Source organism: Panthera tigris, chromosome E3 (assembly GCF_018350195.1).
Source record: "Panthera tigris isolate Pti1 chromosome E3, P.tigris_Pti1_mat1.1, whole genome shotgun sequence".
NCBI classification, from domain to species: domain Eukaryota; kingdom Metazoa; phylum Chordata; class Mammalia; order Carnivora; family Felidae; genus Panthera; species Panthera tigris.
Window position 1 is genome coordinate 23,866,200 of NC_056675.1, and position 22,210 is coordinate 23,888,409.

General features: G+C 41.6%; 1 protein-coding gene across 3 annotated transcripts in view; it reads right to left on the bottom strand.

Moving 5' to 3' along the window:
* METTL9 (methyltransferase like 9) overlaps window positions 1–22,210 on the bottom strand; it is a 52,090-nt gene that overhangs the window by 26,143 nt on the left and 3,737 nt on the right. For all 3 annotated transcript variants that reach the window (XM_007084100.3, XM_042972037.1, XM_042972035.1), the window contains exons 2-3: window positions 9,741–9,931; window positions 4,509–4,718 (exon numbers count right to left, since the gene is read on the bottom strand). In XM_007084100.3, coding sequence (XP_007084162.1) covers window positions 4,509–4,718; window positions 9,741–9,931 — 401 coding nt within the window. The remainder of the gene's footprint in view (window positions 1–4,508; window positions 4,719–9,740; window positions 9,932–22,210) is intronic.

Here is a 22,210-nt window from a genome sequence, read left to right on the forward strand (position 1 = left end):
GTGCCTGTGGCTTTTCCAAAACAGTATTTCTAACCCTGGAATTATTATTTTCAAGAAAACAAGTTAAGTAATAGTTTATCTTCCGGGAGGATTTAAAACATATTTTCCTTACAGAAGTGACAAAGCAATCGGCATGTTGGTAAATCCTAAATAAAAAGCAAAACACCAACAGTACAAAAAAATTGCTGTTTTGTTTTAGAAATCAAAGCCAGATCCTTAAATTTTACAACTGGATTTTTTGGCATAAATAAGGATACCTTGGCAACACAGAAAAAGAACTCAACCATTTTCTGTGTGTTTTTCATGAACTCAGATATTGAAGAGAAACAAAAAATAGTTAGCTCCCAAGCCAAGAAAACGAGGTATTAAGCTAAAAGTCTGCCCTGCCAGCAGGTTGGACAAACACCAACCTAAGATATTACTTCCTCATTAAAATCTCAGATTGTGCCATCAGAATGCCTAAAATGAACAAATCAGGAGACTGTAGATGCTGGAGAGGATATGGAGAAACAGGAACCCTCTGCACTGTTGGTGGGAATGCAAACTGGTGCAGCCACTCTGGAAAACAGTGTGGAGGTTCCTCAAAAAAACTAGCTACCCTATGACCCAGCAACAGCACTGCTAGGAATTTACCCAAGGGATACAGGAGTGCTGATACACAGGGGCACTTGTTCCCCAATGTTCATGGCAGCACTTTCAACAATAGCCAAATTATGGAAAGAGCCTAAATGTTCATCAACTGATGAGTGGATAAAGAAATTGTGGTTTATATACACAATGGAAGACTACATGGCAATGGGAAAGAATGAAATATGGCCTTTTGTAGGAACATGGATGAACTGGAGAGTGTTATGCTAAGTGAAATGAGTCATACAGAGAGAGACAGATACCATATGTTTTCACTCTTATGTGGATCCTGAGAAACTTAACAGAAGACCATGGGGGAGGGGAAGGGGAAAAAAAAGTTACAGAGAGTGAAGGAGCCCAACCATAAGAGACTCTCAAAAACTGAGAATAAACTGAGGGTTGATGGGGGGTGGGAGGGAGGGAAAAGTGGGTGATGGGTATTGAGGAGGGCACCTGTTGGGATGAGCACTGGGTGTTGTATGGAAACCAATTTGACAATAAATTTCATATTAAAAAAAATCTCAGACTGTGCTGAAAAACACCATTTTTGTGAGTATGTTCTTATTTAATACTAATAATATTGTGGACAGAATATCAACCAGTATGAATTCCCTATTTAGGTCAAACTGCAGATTTTGGCATATGTGCTACGTATTAGGGGAAAAAAATTAAGTATTTTTCATAGGGTAGTAAGTTTACTAGTAGGTTACAAAGCATGTAAGCTCTAGATACAATGAATTATTAATTCAGATATCTAAATTTCACTGATAATTCCATTTAGGCATTTAGTCTTAAGAAGGGCTTCAATGGCAGGCAAGCAAGCAAGGGAAGGAGCAGGGGTGAATAGGAGGAGAATGAAAACATTTCAAACACCTTCCTCCCCATATCTACTTTTGAACACATTTTTTTTTACATGGGAGGAGAGTGTCAGATTAGCACTTTGGCATGAAGTTTTCAAATAATGAGTTAATTTCTTTTAAGTTTATTTATTTCTTTTGAGAGAGAGAGAGAGAGAGAGAGAGAGAGAGAGAGGCAGAGAGAAAGGGAGGGAGAGAATCCCAAGCAGGCTCTGCACTGTCATCACAGAGCCCAATGTGGGACTCCATCCCACAAACCAGGAGATCATGACCTGCACTGAAACCAAGAGTCAGATGCTTAACCAACTGACCCACCCAAAAATACTGAAGTATTTCTTTAATTAGAAATTAATTCATGGGGCACCTGGGTGGCTCAATCGGTTGAGTGTCCGACTCTTGGTTTTGGTGGAGGTCATCATCTCCTAGTTTGTGGGATCAAGTCCCACGTTGGACTCTGTGCTAGGCATGGAGCCTGCCTAAGATTCTCTCAGAAAGAAGGAAAAGAAGAGAAGAGAAGAGAAGAGAAGAGAAGAGAAGAGAAGAGAAGAGAAGAGAGAAGAGAGAAGAGAGAAGAGAGAAGAGAGAAGAGGGAAGGGAAGGGAAGGGAAGGGAAGGGAAGGGAAGGGAAGGGAAGGGAAGGGAAGGGAAGGGAAGGGAAGGGAGAAGAGAAAAAAGGAGAAAAAAGGAGAAAAGAGGAGAAAAGAGGAGAGAAAAAAGAAAAAAGAGAAGAATTCAGTTATCACTACACAGGCCCTCCAGGATCTAATCTGAGACAGACTGCTAGTGCTAAAGGGGATCTTACAAATCACACAGTTGAACCTCACACAGACAGAAGTCTCCTATGATAGCATCCCTAATAGCTATTTAAACACTGAGAGGGGCAAGGACTTGAATACTTGAGCTGTTAGGAAGGTGTGTGTCCCTTAACTCTACCTCAACTTCTGAAACCTAGCTGTGCATGATTATACCAGAAACTATGCTTACTCCTCTCTTTCCATATAAAACTCCATTACATTTGATCGTAATCTTCCCTTCCACCCCCTTCCTACTTGGTCTTCTCTTCTCCACGCTTAAAATGTCCATGTTTTGCCAATGTTCAATCAAGTCATGCTCCAAGAGCTACTCTAATGCTGTCTGTAGAAGCAGAAACTTAGGTGGATACAAAAGTGAGTTCATAATTCCTTTTTCCTTCTTCCTAAGGCTAAGCCTGGCTTCCAAAATATCAGAGGAGGAGGCAGGCCCATTCTGTACCCAGCACCTTCTTCTCCTATTCAATAGAATCCATACTGAATAAAAAACAGCCCTCTTTCTAAGTCTCTCGAGCAGAAGATGGTCTTAAAACCAAGATTTGACAGTTCATACCCATTAGGATGGCTATTACCAAAAAAATAAGTAAATAACAAGTACTCGCGAAGATGCAGAGAAACTGTAGCCCTTGTATACTGCTGCCAGGATGTAAAACGGGGCAGCTGCTGTGGACAATGGTATGACAATGCCTAAAAAAATTAAACAGGGTCCTACATTATAATCCAGCAATTCCACTTCTGAGTATATACCCAGAAGCAAAAGCAACGACTCAAACAGTTATTTGTACACTCGCGTTCACAATAGCATTATTCACAATAGCTAAAAGATGAGGGCAACCCAAGTGTCCACTGACGAATGAATGAGCCAAGTGTGGTACATCCATACAATGGAATATTATTCAGCCTTCTAAAGGAAGGTGATTTTGATACATGCCACAAGGATAAACCCTGAAGACATGTTTAGTGAAATAAGCCATTCACGAGAAGACAATTAATGCATAATTCCTCCTATTTCATGTTCCTAGAAGGGTCAAATTCCTAGAGACATGAAGTAGGATGATGGTTGCCAGGGGCCAGGGTGGTAGGGGGGAGGAGTGGAAAATTAGTGTTTAATTACAGAGTTTCAGTGGGGACAACAGAAAGATTCTAGAGAAGGACAGTGGTGATGGTTACACAATGTAGATGTATTTAATATCACTGTCTTCTTAAAAATGATTAAAAGGGTTAATTCTGTGTTATGTAGTTGACCACAATAATTTTTTTAATTTAAAAAAAAAAACACAAAAACCAAAAAACAAACTTTAAGAATGTCAGATTCCAGGGGCGCCTGGGTGGATCAGTCAGTTAAGCATCCGACTTCGGCTCAGGTCATGATCTCACAGTTTGTGGGTTCGAGCCCTGCGTCAGGCTCTGTGCTGACAGCTCAGAGCCTGAAACCTGCTCCGGATTCTGTGTCTCCCTCTCTCTCTGCCCCTCCCCCGCTCATGCTCTGTCTCTCTCTCAAAAATAAATAAACATTAAAAAAAAGAAGAAGAATGCCAGATTCCAGGGGTGCCTGGGTGGTTCAGTCAGTAGTCTCCCGACTCCTGATTTCAGCTCAGGTCATGATGTCACCGTTGTCAGATTGAACCTGGCTACTCACTGGGCATGGAGCCTGCTTAGGATTTTCTCTCCCTGTTTCTCAGGTGCTCACACTCTGTCTCTCAAACAAAACAAACAAACAAACAAAAGCCAGATTCCAAACAGGAAAAGTGTCTACACCTTTTTTTTTTTTTTTTTTTGAGCAAGTAAGAGGGGGAGGGGCAGAGCGAGAGGGAGAGAGATGAACTCAGGCAGGCTCCACACCCAGCACAGAGCCTGATGTGAGGCCTAATCTCACCACTGTGAGACCATGACCTGAGCTGAAATCAAGAGACAGTGGCTCAACCAACTGAGCCCACCCAGGTGCCCCAAAAAAGTTTCTACATCTGATTCCTCTTTTCCAAGTTATTCCTCACCTACCCTTCTTCCACAGTGCCAACTCCTCTAGTCCAGAAACATACTGATGAGGAAAGATGATTTCTTTCTAAATTTCTACTTAACTGTAATATGGAAAGTTTTTAAAAAATTCTAATCATGGAAAATTGTTTCTGATTCACATCCTTTAAATAATATACTCTCAAGAAGAAATACATCCGAAACCAAGAAATATACCCCAAACCATGTCTAAAAATTATACCTGTATTTCTTCTTCTGAAGCTGCCATATCATAGTTTCAGACAGCTCAGTGGCATAAATCTCTTCAAAATGAGGGCTCATGATTTTTGTGACTTCTCCATCTCCAGCACCTAAATCAAGAAGTCTATGGGTTTTCCAGTCTGGATTAATTTTTAGCAGTCTCTGAAACTGATCTGGTGAAAACACAAACATTGAGCCTCTTCCTAGCAACCTGGAAGAAAAAAAAGACAAAAATAGAAGAGTCTATGCAAATTAAGCACCCCCACATACATTCAGAGTGACTGCAGTAACTCAGCACCAATAGCCTCCTGAACTTACAAAATATTTATCTTATGTGATTATACGGTTAAATTATATACTACTTTTTATATGATTTACAGGATTAAAAGCAAAGTTAGTAAAATAAGAAAATACCTCCAGATACCATTTGGCGCTGAGTTTACAGATAACACCCCATAAAGAGTCGGCAAAGGAGAGGAGTAAAAGGTAGAAAGGAAACAGGATGAGACACGAAGGGAAGGAAAGAAGAATGAGTAAGAGATTAAAAGGTTAATGTGAAGAATTTATGTCAAACTCGGAAGGAGAGAAGGAGATAGAGTAACAGAAAACGTACTTATCAGTTAAAAAAGATGACAGCCCAACAGAATCCGATTACAGCACTAGCCAATAATACTAAGCAGAAAAATCAAATAGGAAAAAAAAGCTGTTATTAAACTAAACAATGCGTGAGAAAAAAAATAACTTCATTATCATAGATTTTTAAGAGACACTAGAGAAAAAACTGGTCCCTGCAATATCAGTTAATTTAGACCAAAAAAGTAGATTCATACTTCCATCAGTTTATATATTACATGATCATCTGGGTCTTATTATTTCTAAAGATCCTGAAAAACATTCAAAACCACAGTAACGCCTTTAAAAAAAAAAAAGCTTGAGAGGAGTTAAATGGAGATCAGAGAGACCTCTCTGAACAGACAGAGGCTGTGGCTCAAACCAAGTCTCAAGGAAGCATCACGGTGGGGAACAGAATGCACTCCCTGCTCAGCCTCGGTTTTCTAGCTCTCAAATCCTACTCTCTCCAGGGCAGGGATTCTCCAGGTCCCTTTCCTGAAATGAAGCGGAGCTCAGAGATGGCGCAGAACCATAAATAGCGAGCCGCTGCAGAAAGAAGGCGGAAAGCCTGGGAGAAGCGGCCACTTCTGGGCCTTCCCCCCTCAGCAGCTCCTGGGGCACTTCCTTCAGACCCTGGAACACAGTTTGAAAGGCACCGCTCTGGGGGCACCTGGGTGGCTCAGTTGGTTAAGCGTCCGACTTCAGCTCAGGTCATGATTTCATGGTTCATGAATTCAAACCCCATAGCGGGCTCTCTGACGTCAACACAGAGCCACTTCAGATCCCCTGTCCTCCTCTCTGTCTGGCCCTCCCCCACCTGCGCTATCTCTTTCTCTCTCAAAAATAAATAAACATTAAAAAAAAATTTTTTTTAATGAAAAGCACCAGTCTGGGAAATGGCAGGGAAATCTGGTTTGTACTGCTACTTTCTGGAAATAAGCATATGGTACAGTATGTCACACAGTGACTGGAAAGATGTGTGCAACCTGGTGCTCCTGGCAAGACCAGTTTTAGGAAAGAATTAAAATTGCAGAGTTCATATAACAGGCTCCCTCTCTCTCCACTTTTCCCATTAAGGCCTTAGGAGAGTTTAAGCAGATCTAATAATGTCTTTACAGTAAACCTTCTGCCCCACAGAATGCTAAAAAACTAGGGAAGGTGGGGGGGCACAGACATCAGATTGCTAAACATGATGCTATCCCTCAAACTGCTTACTGAGAAAGTGTTACCTCCTCCAAGACCATTATTTTTTAATCTTCTGGTGGAAAAATAGGCTACAGAAAGCAAATATGAGAAAAGAGACTGAACTTACTGAAAGAGCTTTACAAAACTTCACACAGGAGCCACCGTCAGAGCAGGAAGAGGGTACAGGCAGCACGGTGTGGGGGGATGCAGTGTTGGTGTTGACTTGCCATAGGATCAAAAGTTGCAAAACAGTTTTTTGGCTCAAACTTTCCCCGTTATAAAATACCATGCTTCTCCTAGCCACCTTCTTGGGACGTAAGGACTCCTGACATTATAATCATAAAACTCTAGAGCTAGAGGTCATCTGACTTGTCTACATTTAAAGGCATCAGAGACGGAAGCACTGTCTATCCCCAAAGATCATGAGCAACAGAGGCTCCAAAAAAAGATTAAAAGTGTAAAAAATAAAAATAAATAAAAATTTTTTAAAAAATCACCAAGCCCAGTGTTTCTCAACCAGGACCAACTCCACCCTCTAGGGGGCACTCCGAGTAGGTGGGAGAGTCTGGGGTCATCCCCATGACCCGGGAGTGCCGCTGGTTAGTGAACCAGGCCAGAAACGCTAGACTTCCAGATAGAAGTGGGTCAGTCCCACACGATAAAGAATTATCCCACTGAAAATACCAAGACACTGACCTCGCTCAATACAAGGTTTCCAGCAAACATCAGGTATGGCTCTCTAATTTGTCTTTAATTTCTAAAGGTAGTGATGTCCATGGGCGGTGGGGGGGTTTGTGTTTATTAACCATCCTAGGTTCTCTGGCCACAATCTAAGTTCTCTCTAGATTTAGAATCTATAGAGGAGGTGTGTCTCCTTACAGGTATCTTCCTTATAATATAGACTCTGAAAACAGCTATCAGGTCTCTCCTTATTTAGCCTTTCCCTTTCTAACATAAAGGAGGTCTGGTAAGTATCTTCTTAGTCCAACAAGGCACCACAGTGCAGGGTGCCTCAGAGATACCACAGGTCCAGTTCCAGACCACCACGATAAAGCAAGTATCACAAGCAGGCCAAATGAATTTTTTGGTTTCCCAGTGCACGTAAATGTTGTTTACATTACACCATGGCCTATAAAGTATGCAACAGCATTATATCTAAAAAAACAATGTACATACCTTAGTTAAAATATACTTTATTGTGAAAAAACAGCTAACCATCAAGTGAGTTTTCAGCGAGTCGTAACCACTAATCAGAGATCACCAGAATACAGTAATGAAAAAGTTTGAATACTGGGAGAATTACCAAAATATGACACACAGATCCAAAGTGAGCAAATGCTACTGGAAAAAATGGCACTGATAGACGTGCATGACACAGGGTTACCACAAAGTTCCAATTAAAAAAAAAAAAAAAAGGCAATTATCTGTGAAGTGCAATGAGGGATGCCTGTAGTTATTTAAGACACAGCAATTCATGGTAATAATCTACCATGGATGGAAAGTACCAGCAGGCTCAAAACTAAGCTTTCCGGTGAGAATAAGACACAGGACATGTTTTGAGAGAGTGGGAGGTGAGAGTTAAACAAAACCAAACAAAAAACAGAAGAGCTGCAGATAAGGGAATCCAAAGGAATTTATTAATTGCATTGCCTCTCTTTGACCAAACCGTGAAATTCCAAATCAAGGAATTTTAACCAGGGTCCCATGGGGCAGAGGTTGGGGGTAGGGGTGGGGGATGAAGGGGGGAGGTGGTTCAGAGTTTGAAATCTCCCAAAACTGTATGTGAAATTTTGAATGAAAATACTATTTGAAGAGAAGATCCCTACCTTTCATCATTTTCAAAAGGTAAAGGACCTCATAAAGGATAAGAATCACTGCTACAATGACTTGCCTGCTTTCCAAAATAAATAAAATGGTACAGAACAGAAATTCAGTGTAGTCAATTTTAGAAACAAAACGTCAGACCAAGTTGTATAAACTCAACTACCAAGACAAAAATAACAACGGCCTGCTGAAGCAAACCTAAGGCAGTTTCATATAAACAATGAAGAAAATCAAGAAAGAAATCTTGAGAAATGGCTCATGGTGCCTAAAAACATTTAAGGACCAGATGATAGACCAGGGATCCAGACAGTCAGGAGAAGCTGGCTTGAAACCTCAAGGGGGGAAAAAAAAGTGGGCCCAACCAGTGGCTTTAAGCAGTCCAATAAGGCTTTGTAAACACTAAACTCTACTGATTTTCTCCTTGGCATTCTAGATTCTTGGGCCTTGGGGATTTTTGAAAATTTGGCCAAGAAAAGACTGAAAAAAATCTGTACTCCTAAAGCTTTCTCCATGGATTTACATGAGAGAACCACACTAGAGATGGGCATTCCACAGCAAGTTTACAAAATTCTGGTGCGCCTAGACATTATGTTAAGAACAGATGTTGGGCCTTCACTCGAAATAAGCCATCACACATTGCTGGGTTGATTAAATCCCCCCCTCTCAAAAGAAAAAAAAAAAAAACTTGTTCCTGGGAAGTGTGCTAAAGCAAAGATTTTACTCTTCACCACATGTTAAGGGCTTAGTTCTTGCTACTCTCTACAGTAGGGGACTAGCAGCATCATGGGCATCACTTGGGAGCTTATTAAAAATGCAGAATCCTTGGGGCACCTGGGTGGCTCAGTCAGTTAAGTGTCCAACTTCAGCTCAGGTCATGATCTCACGGTCCGTGAGTTCGAGCCCCGCATCGGGCTCTGTGCTGACAGCTCAGAGCCTGGAGCCTGTTTCAGATTCTGTGTCTCCCTCTCTCTCTGACCCTCCCCCATTCATGCTCTGACTCTCTCTGTCTCAAAAATAAATAAATGTTAAAAAAATTTTTTTAAAAAATGCAGAATCCTAGGTCCATGACCTACTGATTCACAATCTGCGTTTTCACCAGATCTCCGGGTTGTTTCTTGTGCACATCGAAGCTGGGAAGCACTGCTCCAAGTAACTCCCACCGTAGAAATACAGACTAATGAGGCTATTTATCAAGTTATGGTGAATCTACTTTCTTAAGTTTTTTTATGTTTATTTATTTTTGAGAGAGAGACAGAGACAGAACATGAGTGGGGTGGGGCAGAGAGAGGAGACACAGAATCCGAAGCAGGCTCCAGGTTCTGAGCTGTCAGCACAGAGTCCGATGCGGGGCTTGAACCACAAACAATTAGATCATGACCTCAGCCGATGTCAGACGCTTAACCAACGGAGCCACCCAGATGCCTCAAGTTATGATGAATATAAAAGGCACAACTGCAGAAGGCTAAGACACTGGACCCACCCACTGCCAAGGATTCTGACTAGCACAAGTATTGTAGCTGAGGTGATCAATACCTTTAACAAAATAGCTTTTCTCTTTCATTTTCTTTTTTTAAACCTAAGGAGAAAGAAAAAATACACAAGACTCACTTACCCATTGATAGATGTTCTAGACATAAACAGGCTAAAAACAGATGACACAAAAGAGTGATATAATTGGATAAATAGCCAGCCAGATTTCTCAATACTGTTGTTTAGGAAGATCTGTGTTCCTTGATCAAGATAGCTCTGAACAAAGACAGCCTGGAGTGATTCGCATAATTTCTCTCTGTTGCACACGTACCACTAAAAAAAAGAAGAACAAGTGAAAACACACAACTTAAGTGTCATCTAAGAAGTCCAAAAACAGAAGCCAGAAGACTAAATCAAATCCAGTATTTCTAAATGGTATAATCTCATGGCACTGGGAGGATAATCATCATCTCTTACACTCAGATGACCTATAAAGTGTAAAATACTTCCACATACATAATTTCTCATCTAATTCTCATAATGTAGGGGGCGCAGGGGGAAGAAGTTTCTGAGTCATGCAGTTTAGTAGGTGACAGAGCCAGGCCACAGTCCTTGTATTCTGACTCCCCTCCCAATATTTCAGTCACTATATCCCCAGGACCCTGAGATCTAGGAAGGCTCAGTTGGCCTCTCCTTCACTGATAATCAACATCAGAAGGCAGTAACTAGCATTATTAACCTTGTTTTTAGATAAGGAAACAGTCACATAACGCAATGGTTTAATTCAAAACCAGCAAACAAATCAATGGCAGAGTAAGGCAGCAGAAATTACCACTCCAGTGACCAGATAAAGCTGCCTTTCTTCTTGTAGGCTATATAGAGGCCTTTAGAATTATTGAGGTGCACTTTACCAGGTCATAGAACATTCTCACAGACCCGGGGGCAATATGTGCTTGAGAAGGATCAAGAAGTTACTTAAGGTCACATTGTAATCGATGAGAAGACAAGGTAATAACATGCTGAGAACGAGACTTCTGGGAACAGGCTCTAACATGAACGTACTTTTCAGAACAAAATTCAGGAGCTTCAACTGTGGATGAAATTTAACCTTCTATTAATAAATGTTTTCCGTTTAGAGTTAGTGTACCAGGGAAGGGAGGGAAGTCAATCATAGGGTATGTCAGCTTTAGAGTGTGTTCCATGATCAAGTCCTGGCTCTGCCATTCGTGTGTAAGCTTGGACAAGTCACTTAATCTCTGGGCCTCTGTTCATTCATCTGTAGACTAGAGAGGTCACTGGTATCTATCTATCCTAGTAGGGTATTGAGAGGATTAAATAAGGTAATGCAGGCAAATCCTCAATGCAGTACCAGACACACAGAAGAATCCTATAATAGCAACGAGATTCCTCTAACATGGCCTGATAAATAAGAGTAAGCCCATTAATTACAATGATGAAACTGTAGGGTTGACCAGTTATTATTAATCCATTATCTGCTAAAAAAACAATCAATCTTTCCCAATAAAGAGAGCCTTCGTCAAAAGTAATTTGCTTCCGGGGCGCCTGGGTGGCTCAGTCGGTAAGCGTCTGACTTTGGCTCAGGTCATGATCTCACAGTTCGTGAGTTTGAGTCCCGCGTCAGGCTCTGTGCTGACAGCTCAGAGCCTGGAGCCTGCTTTGGATTCTGTGTCTCCCCCTCTCTCTGCTCCTCCCCCACTCACACTCTGTCTCTCTCTCACAAATAAATAAACATTTAAAACAATTAAAAAAAAAAAAGTAATTTGCTTCCCCCTGACAAATATGACCATTTATCAACAGGCATCCTGTAACTGCTTACGCAATTGGTGGGCCAATTTTACAGTCATCCTAAGCTTGCTAAATGTTAAAACAAATCTTGGGTAACATTCCTGACACTAGCATTGAAAGGAACCAGTTACAATCCAATACAAGCAAGCAAACAGGCACATTAAAAATTTAAAGATTAACTAATCTTTTTTTTTACAAACCCTATATCCAAACTAGATACCAAATTTCCCATCTGTTGACTGATTTGTTAATTTACTTTTTTTTTTTGAGGTTTATTTATTTATCTTGAGAGAGAGCACGCGCATCTGCCCAAGCAGTGGAGGGGCAGAGAAAGAGGGAAAGAGAGAATCCCAAGCAGGCTCCTGCTCTGTCAGCACAAAGCCCAGCGCAGGGCTCCATCTCACGAACCTAACGGTGAGATCACGACCCAAGTCACAATCAAGAGTCAGATGCTCAATGACTGAGCCACCCAGGAGCCCCTGTGTTCATTTACCATTTAAACACTGTTACCAAAACTGCTTGGACTTGATAACTATTTTCACTTTTTCCACTCTACATGATAAGCTTCTTATATTTACTGCCTATACTTTCTTCCTTGGTCTGAAAATGTTCTTGCTTAATCATTAATTCTTAATATTCACTGTGCCTGAAGTTATGCCCCAGTAGAAGTCATAAACCATTTTTTATTATACTCACAACCTCCTGGTACACATTCTGAACTCTGTGATACTGAGGCTACTCTGACTTTTACTTATTTTTTATTTTCTGAAATGACTAATAAAGATGAAAGCCATCACCTTAGTAATAGGCAATCAGGTACATTCTATTAGTGCAGACAAGAAGTCATTCAAGTGAAACAGAGGAGCTAAGAATTCCTTGGCATCCACTTGTAAATGGACAACTAGAACAACAATGAACTCTGACTTCTAGAACGAAGTAAGACTTGGCATCATTAACTGCAAATATTGCTTTCAAGTGCCAAGAGGAAAACTCCAGTTCTTAACAGCATTTCTCTCAATTCACTGACACATGTGGTTGAACCTTTACAGCTATACAAGTGCTTCAGAAAAGAAACTGCTTACTGAACAGAATGTGCTATGGAATGAGAAGGAGTAAAGCCCTTCTCTTTAAAGACAAAGGTTGGAACATTACAAAAATTTGTATAAGAGGGGGGTGGAAAGCCTGGGTGGCTCAGTCGTCCAACTTTAGCTCAGGTCATGATCTCGCAGTTCATGAATTCAAGCCCTGCATCAGGCTCTGTGCTGACAGCTCAGAGCCTGGAGCCTGCTTCACATTCTGTGTCTCCCTCTCTCTGCCCCTCCCCTGCTCACACTGTGTGTGTGTGTGTGTGTGTGTGTGTGTGTGTGTGTGTGTGTGTGTGTGTGTTTGAGCGTGCATCTCTCTCTTAAAAATAAATATTAAAGAAAAAATTCTTAAGATAAAGGTTGGGGGTGCCTGGGGGGCCCAGGGGGTTGAGTGTCTGACTCTAGATTTCAGTGCAAGCCTGCTTAGGGTTCTCTCCCTCTCTCTCTGCCCCTCCCCAGCTCACGGGCACACGCATTCTCTCTCTCTCTCTCAAAATAAATTAATTAAAAATAAATAAATATAAAAGTTGAAACCCATGCTCCTCCTGACCATTTGCATGATACAAATGCCAACTCCACAGCATTATTCAGAATCATCAAAAAGTGGAAACAAACCCAAACGTCCATCAACTGATGGATAAACAAGATATGACTGATCTATACAACAGAATATGGATTATTCAACCATAAAAAGCAGTGAAGTCCTGATTCAGGTGACAACGTGGATGAACTGTGAAAACATTATGCTAAGGGAAAGAAGCCAGTCACAAGTGGCCACAAATGATATGTTCACTTACATAAAGTGTCCAGAATAGGCAGGTTCAGAGACAGAAAGTAGACCAGTTGCCAAGGGTTTGGGGGCAGGGGGCAGTGGGGAGTGTCTACCAATGGATACGCAGTTTCTTTCTGGAGTGATGAAAACGTTCTAAAACTAGAGAGTGATGGTGGTTGCACAACTGTGTAAATATATTGTACTAAAAAACATTGAACTATACACTTAAAAAGGATGAATTTTATGGTATGTGAACTATACATATCTCAATAAAGGTTATTTTTAACATATATTTACATATCTAAATGTGGATAGCACTGTAATTAAAAGTGGTTTGAAAATTTAAGTGGCCAAACAAGCCTCTCTAAAAACTGAAAATTTTAAATGCAAATCTGATCACATCACGACCGTGCTACACAGAAGTCTGAAGCTAATATCCAAAATGTTCAATATGGCTTACCAGGTCCTACATGATTTGTCCAGTCTGCGTCCACAGTCACCTCATGACACTGCCTGCCCACCCATAACACCTGGCCATTCACTATGTCATAACACTGCACCCCTCTCTTTTTCTGGAAGGCTCCTTTCCTCTGGATATCTCACATGGTGTTTGCTCCATCCCCTACATTTCCATCACCCCAAACCACTCTCTCTTTACCTGGTCAATTCGACCTAATACTAAAATATTTCTTCAAGTATGTTTGCCTTGAATTTGCAGACTAGGCTGGGTTCCCCCCATCCGAATACCTCTCTCCTACATCTCATATGTCTCCTTGGTAACATTTATGAACACTGAACTAATAACTGTACATAATTATATGTTCAGTGTATATCTTCCCAGAGAGAAAGAGATTTCATAAAGTGAGGGACAATGACGGACTTCAGTGCCTAATACGGATACAGTGAACAATAAATGTTTGTCAAATGAACTACTGTTAAAATCACAGGCAGCCTTGGGGCATCTGGGTGGCTCAGTTAGTTGAGTTGCCGACTCTTGATTTTGGTTCAGGTCATGATTCCAGGGTCTTGGGATCGATCCCCACATCAGGCTCCAGGCTGAGTGTTGAGCATGGAGCCTGTTTAGGATTCTCTCTTTCTATCCCCTCTGCCCCTCCCATGCTCGCTCTCTCTCTCTCAAAAAAAAAAAAAAAAAAAAAAAAAAATTAATGTTTAAAAAATAAAAATAAATAAAGTCACAGGCAGCCTAACATAGAATTTGGAGTTTCTAACAAAATCCTGGAGGGAATGAATATAAGGATAACCACAGAGATAGCTGTCACTGGGTTTCTGTCAATTTCTGAAACTCCAAGGTTTTTGAAAGGTCTTACTTTTCTTTTTTATTTTATTATTATACTTTATTTATTTATTTATTTATTTATTTATTTATTTATTTATTGTAAACTCTATATCCAACGTGGGGCTCGAACTCATGATCCCGAGATCAAGAGTCATATGCTCCCCTGACTGAGCCAGCCAGGCACCCCTGAAAGGTCTTGCTTAAACTCACTTCTGCAAACAGTGGTCAAACCTACCCACTCACCACAAAATTGCAACACCACAAGCAAGCAAGGAAGGATGACACTGACTAAAACACCTACTTTGTTTCAGGCCCTTGGCCAAGTACATTCACATTTCATTTACCACCCCACAACTTCTGGACAAATGGGAAGCCTGGGGTTTCTGAGCACTTCCAGCTGATTGAGGTTCCTATTCTAGGTGCATGCTGTTTTATAAAGGTTTCTTTCAAAGAAGTTTCTTCTCGGTCTACCCAGTGTGTCTGAGATTTATTTTCAGAAAAGAAAGCAGGACCATTCTGTCCAACTAAACTGGACGGGGGTGTGTTTAGAGAAAAGATAATCTGATCTAGATAGCAACTAAATTACAGGGTTTCTCAACCTCAGCATTACTGACATTTGGGGCCAGATAATCATAATTTGTTATCAGATGTGTCTGATGTATTAGAAGATGTTTAGCAGCATCCCAAGCCTCTACCCATCAGATGCCAGGAGCGCTCCCCACTCTCCTCCCATCAGGACCACCCAAAATGTCCCAGACATTGCCAAATGTCCCCGGGGGACAAAATCACCACTGCTTGAGAACCCCTAAATGGGCCTACCCAGAAAATTTCATTAGTGTTTCCTAATTATCCCAGCTTAACAGTGGTCTAGGGAAAAACTAAAGATGGACTTACACTCCAGAGGAGAGAAAAAAAAATCAGAAACCAAGGGAATCAAATAATGGGATTACGATCTTGGTCAAGAACTTCAAGCCTTAAATAAGCAGTCCCCTTGCCCTTAAGATGAGATGCTGATAGAAAAATCAATGCAGGAGCCCCTGCCACCCCACTGGAGTTCCTCTCTCCAGACAACCCAGCTTAAATGAAAAGCTGTAATGAGCTCACAGCACTGGGTGGCCTATCTGCAGGCTCCCATGCACTTTCAAGCAGGTGAGTTCTTTGAATGTGTGCTCCTCAAAGACTACAGAGACCAAGGTGCGCAGGCAAGAACAAAGCATCATGCTCATTAAACGTTCGCATTGGAAGGACTGTGTGCCAAGCCCACTGTGGGCTGGCCTCCTCAGCTGGAGACCAGTGCCGGGAAAAACGTCATTTTAGCATCTTCCTTCAAAGCTCACTTGAACTTTCTCCAATCCAAGATGGTAAGGAAATCTTTTAAATAACGAATTCTAATCAAACCAGTTATACCATGCAGTCATCTACTAATGCCGAGTACAAGGTAGGATGTGGTAATTACCCAGAACTTCTAAAAATACAGTAAATTACTTGCAACAAGACTGTAGCTATACTAAAAATCAGACAAATAGCCAAATGAAGTAGACATGAGTTGTGAATGCATATGTGACAATATTCGCTAATCAAAATATAAGGTATTAGGTCAGGTCCCATGAACATCTCCTAATCTTTATATAATTAATCTTGGTGGATCAGTCATTCCTTCAAAGCAGAAATATAATTTTCTGATGAGATTATATTTGCTTATCAAACAGAGGGATATAGTTAAAAGCTTATCAGAATTTATTTTTTAGTTCAATAGTCAAACGTGTTATATAATTATCTTTTCTTCCAAAATACAGAGGACTTGAACACAGAGGAGTTAGAAAGTTATTTTAGGGGGGCACCCAGGTGGCTTAGTCAGTTAAGCATCGGACTTCAGCTCAGGTCATGATCTCATAGCTCGAGTTCAAGCCCCACGTGAGGCTCTGTGCTGACAGCTGGGAGCCTGGAGCCTGCTTCAGATTCTGTCTCCGTCTGATTCTTTGCCCCTCCCCTGCTCGCACACTGTCTCTGTCTCTCTCTCAAATATAAACATTTGAAAAAAGAAAGTTATTTTCGGGGTTGGGCGCCTGGGTGGCTCAGTTGGTTAAGTGTTCCACACTTCATCTTAGCTCAGGTCATGATCTCATGGTTCGGGAGTTCGACCCTGGCATCAGATTCTGCACTGATAGCACAGAGCCTCCTGCAATTCTGTCTCTCCCTCTCTCTGCCCCTTCCCCACTTGTGCTCTCTTTCTCTCTCAAAATAAACTTAAAAAAAAAAAAGGTTATTTTAGGGGGCACCTGGGTGGCTCAGTCAGTTAGGCGTCCTACTCTTGATTTTGGCTCAGGTCACAATCTTAGGGTCATGAGATTAAACCCTATGAGAGCCCTGTGTCGTGCTTAAGATTCTCTCTCCCTCACCCCCTTCGCTACTGGTGCTTTATCCCCTAGATACAGGCACAGAGCCCCTAAGACTCTTGGGGCATCCCCTAAGTGTTAAAGAGTATCTTTTGGGGGCGCCTGGGTGGCTCAGTCGGTTAAGCATCCGACTTCGGCTCAGGTCGTGACCTCACGGTTCATGGGTTCGAGCCCCGCATTGGGCTCTGTGCTGACAGCTCAGAGCCTGGAGTTGTTTCAGATTCTGTGTCTCCCTCTCTCTCTCTCTCTGCCCCTCCCCCACTCGTGGTCTGTCTCCCTCTGTCTCAAAAATAAACAAACATTAAAAAAATTAAAAAAAAATGAAGAGTATCTTTTGTATGCTAATATAGTGATAGGGGGAGGGGGGTTTGAACTTTCAGCCCCACCTCCAACCTCTAGACAAAGGAGAGGAGTTAAGAGATTGAGTTATCACCAAAGGTCAGTGATTTAATCAACCATGCCTAGGTAATGAAACCCTCATAAAGCCCCTAAACAACATGGCTCTAGGGACTTCCAGGTTGCTGAACACCTGGAGAGGGCATGGAAGCTCTGTGCCACCTTCTACCGGCCAAACCTTGCCCTATTCGTCTCTTCCATTTGGCTTTCCCTGAATCGTATCCTTTATAATAAACGAGTAAACAAGTAAAATGTCTTCCTAAATGGAGCCATTCTAGCAAATTATCTAACCTGAGGGAGGGTTGTGGGAACCCCAGAATTTGTACACAAATTGGGCAGAAACATGGGGGGGTAGTCTATGTACCCCCAACTTGCAGCTGGCACCCGAAGGGAGGGCAGTCTTGCAGGATGGAGTCCTTAAGCCTCTGGACAGATGTTAACTCCGGGTTGTGTCAGAACAGAAATGAATTGTAGGACACCCAGCCAGTGTCAAAGAAATAGTGGGTGTTGGAAAAAAGACACCCTAGGTACGATTTTTTTTCCAACATTAAACTTGACCAAAGCACTCACAAACTGGATGAAAGCCAGAACTTGGGACACTTATCCCAACGTTGTCTAACTCACACACTACAAAACTGCAACTGGTGTTTTTGCATACAGCTACATGGATTCAATGTCTCCACACAGCTCTGCTAAAGTGGGGGCAGTTTCCTACTAAGGAGACAGCCTACTTTCACAGGCCCTCATACAACACAAGGCTTCCTAGGAGTGGCATCATGAAAAGGTGGGAAAAGCCTGGGCCTTGAAACCAGACAGAGCAGAGATCAAAACCCAACTCTGCCACCTACCAAGTATCTCCTGAGCAAGTGTCATCGCTCTTAGGCTCATCTGTCTATTAAAAAAGGGGGTGCGCCACCTACCTCTGGGAGTTGTTATGAGGATTAGAGAGAATCATTAAAGTGTCTGGCAGACAATAGAAACACAGTAACTTGATTTCCTTCCCCTTCCTGTCCAAGGACCACAAAAGCCAGTTAGAGACTGAAGTTCAAGAGAATGCCTAAAAACCACACAGTAGGTCTGGGCACCCAGCCATTCTCAAAAGGAATGAGTAACCAAAGACCTGAGGCATTTAGCACCACTAAAAACAACTGGAAAGGCTCCACTGACGGGGTCCATGAACACAGAATCTTTTCTACTACAGGGGGTGGTCAGACTAAGCCTGACGACCTGGACCTGGCAGCTAAGGACTCAAAAATCACATTCTAAGTTCTGCAATGAATCCTATCAGTCCAGACATTCAATCATTGATACTTCCTTGCATTGAAGCACAGCATAAGAGTCAACATTCAAACCATTCATTTTTCTTCCACAGATGACACAAACCTAAACCAACAACCTCTTTATATGAGATTTCAATGTGTACAGTGACAAGGCACCCAAGTCCATGGAGGGAAACAATTCATATGGATTAGATTAAGTTGTTTCAGCTTTGATTTAATAAATAAATAATTGGCAATTTTCATTTAAAATATGCACTCACTGTTAGAATTTTATAATCCTAAGATTTTAACAATGCTTTAGAAGGTCTAAGCAATGGTCTTTTACTGGCAATTACCAGGGTGCCCTCAAGCACCTTCTAGTGTATTCAGCAGCAGAGAGAGATCCTGATATTCTGTGAAACTGAAGCAAACACTTGTTGTTTTTTCAATGTGTCTTTATTTTGAGAGAGAGACAGCATGAGCAGGCGGCGGGGCCAGCACAGAGAGAGGGAGACACAAAATCCAAAGCCGGCTCCAGGCTCTGAGCCTTCAGCACAGAGCCGGACACAGGGCTCAAACCCACAGACGGCGAGATCACCACCTGAGCCAAAGTCCAAAACTTAAATGACTGAGCCACCCAGGCACCCAGAGGCAAACATTTGGATAGGGTTTCAACACAATTGTAAGGAAGGAAAGAAACTCCTTTCAAAATCTCTTTGGTATTCAGCTGCAGAGGCCTCCAGATTCTGGAAGGCAGCTCAGAAGAGGATACAAATCCATCAGTGTCCATCTGGCTAGCTGGTGACTGCCCTTGAGCATTGTTAACTTGTGCCTGACTTTGATCAGCCCCTGCAAAGTAAATGGGGAGTGAGGGGACAGGACACCGAATCTGTCCATTAGCACAACCTGTGACCTATGGCTGTGATGTCCAAGTATTTTTTCATTTGGAAAAAACCCCCAGTTGTTTCAATTCCGTCTTATACCCCATCACCCCGTGCAACATAACACAGTTCAGAGCTTACAGAAGGTGAAAAGATAAGTCAGATATAACACAACCTTGCAGTTTTAAGTTATACCTTGTTAATTCCAGATATTCAAGGTTACCTGTGCTCTTAAGAATCCTTACAGTACATCACCTGCAGAAACCGTCCTGGCTGGGTTCCAGGGAGTTCCATAACAATTCTTTTGGCACTCCATCAGTTCAGAAACTACTGAATGACTATTATTATCAAGAACCTAGTTAGTGAGGCCTAAGAGTCCTTTCAAGTTTCAACAGCTCCATAATTGATGCATTAACTTGAAGTACTAGGTACAATGAGACAAAAACACTAGATGCAAAGTTTTTGTCGTTGCTGTCTTCTTTTTAAGTTCCAAGCCTGCCAATGTTGAAAAGTGACATATTTAGTTTCTCATTGCCTGGCTCTACTTCTTCCCAATGAGGCAAACTATCCACCATGCAACCTGTGACTAAGAAATGTGCTGCTGATGAAGGCAGCTGGAAACTTTCTCTGGAGAAGACTCTTTTTTTCTGTAAGGGGCTACAGAGTAAATAGTTCAGCTCGTGGGTCACACAGTACCAACCACTGCTGCTGTAGTGTGGAGGTCCCTATGGGCAGTAAGTAAACGAATGTGGTGGCTCTGTTCCAACAAGACCTTATTTGTGGATGCTGAAATTTGAATTTCATATAAGAAATTTTCTCATATTATAAAATATTACATGCTTTTGCAGCCATTTAAAAACGTAAAACTATTCTTACTTTATAGGCTGTAACAAACAAGTCAGTGAGCCCAATTTGGCCTGCAAGCCACATCCCAGCTCTAAGAGAAGCCCTTCCTTGCTTCTCCCTTGCTTAAAGTGAAAAGTAATCCCAGCTTTGAAGCTAGCACACCAAACCAAGTTATTAAAATGGTGCTGCTACTACAGTTTTAGAACTACTTTAGGGCAAAGGAGCCTTGCAACTCATCTCCAGGCTATCATAACTAAATAGCAATTTTTAATGATAAACATTTCCCAAGATTTCTCTTTTAACCAGAGAATCCTCCACCATAATTTCTTAATAAAATCATCATAAAGAAAACTTGTGCTAAGTACGGTTCAATTAAATCCACTGGGGCACCTGGGTGGCTCAGTCGGTTGAGCATCGACTTCAGCTCAGGTCATGATCTCACGGTTTGTGAGTTCGAGCCCCGCGTCGTGCTCTGTGCTGTAAGCTCAGAGCCTGGAGCCTGCTTCAGATTCTGTGTCTCCCTCTCTCTCTGCCCTTCCCCCGCTCACACTCTGTCTCTCTCTCAAAAATAAATAAAAAACATTAATTAAAAAAATGTTTAAAAAATCCATAACCCCACTTTCACGCAACCCCAAAAGAACCAGATGTGGCTTGCTATGGAACCCACACCTGCAAATGAACACCAGAAAACCCTGTATAAAACTATAAATGTGAAGGGGACAAGAATGTTAGAGTCAAGTTACTTTACAAATAAGAAAGTTCATAAGGCAAACCTAGGATCCTGGATTATAAAGATAACAAATCAGTGCAGGCACTCTGCAGAGAGGAGTCTCCTCTTTAACTTTATCTCACCGTGGTCTCTATACACACATTTCTTTTGTTCATTTTAATCTTTATTCACGGGCAATATTTTCATATGTCAATGCATCACTGGATTGATCACTCTAAGGAAAAGAGTCAATCTGCCCCTAAATATTCAGAAAGTACCAGATTAGTCTTCACTTTGGAGAAATTAGTGGCCAAATTGTTGGTCCAACTGGTTAAAACACACACATGTACACATATAACTCAGCATCTCAGAAGTGTAACAAAGTAAATGGGGTATCGGAAACCAGTATTAGTAACTGATTCAGTTTTTATTCAACGTTTTTTTTTTTTTTTTTTTTGGGACAGAGAGAGACAGAGCATGAACGGGGGAGGGGCAGAGAGAGAGGGAGACACACAGAATTGGAAACAGGCTCCAGGCTCCGAGCCATCAGGCCAGAGCCTGACGCGGGGCTCGAACTCACAGACCGCGAGACCGTGACCTGGCTGAAGTCGGACGCTTAACCGACTGCGCCACCCAGGCGCCCCATGATTCAGTTTTTAAAAGGCACACAATTAGAAAGTATCTCCTGTTAGGAAGTACTTATTATGAGGCTACATCTCCAGCTATAGTCTACTTAGACTCCACGAAAATCAAATTATGTAAACAGTTTTTCAGTTTTTAAAATATAACCAATTCTTTTATAAGCATTATATAAATATATTACATACAAAATATGTATATATAATAAAATATATCCAATGTTACAGTAGAGGTAATCACAAGTGTCATAAACACCTACAGCTAAGAGACTCCACCAAAATTCCACATCAGTGGAAATAAGCTTCCTTTTTGTCCTAACCGGAACTTACTTCTACCAATTGTTGAAAATGACATTTCTAATTCATTGTTTTATGCCACTATCCGTATTCCACGTGGATATGTGACATTTGGTAACTGTACATTATCACTGCAGTACTTTAGAATTGTTTCTCTAAGAACGATTAACGTAAGTAATTTATAGCAAAGAATGTGGTTTCACAACTGAAGATCACCTACTGACTTTATG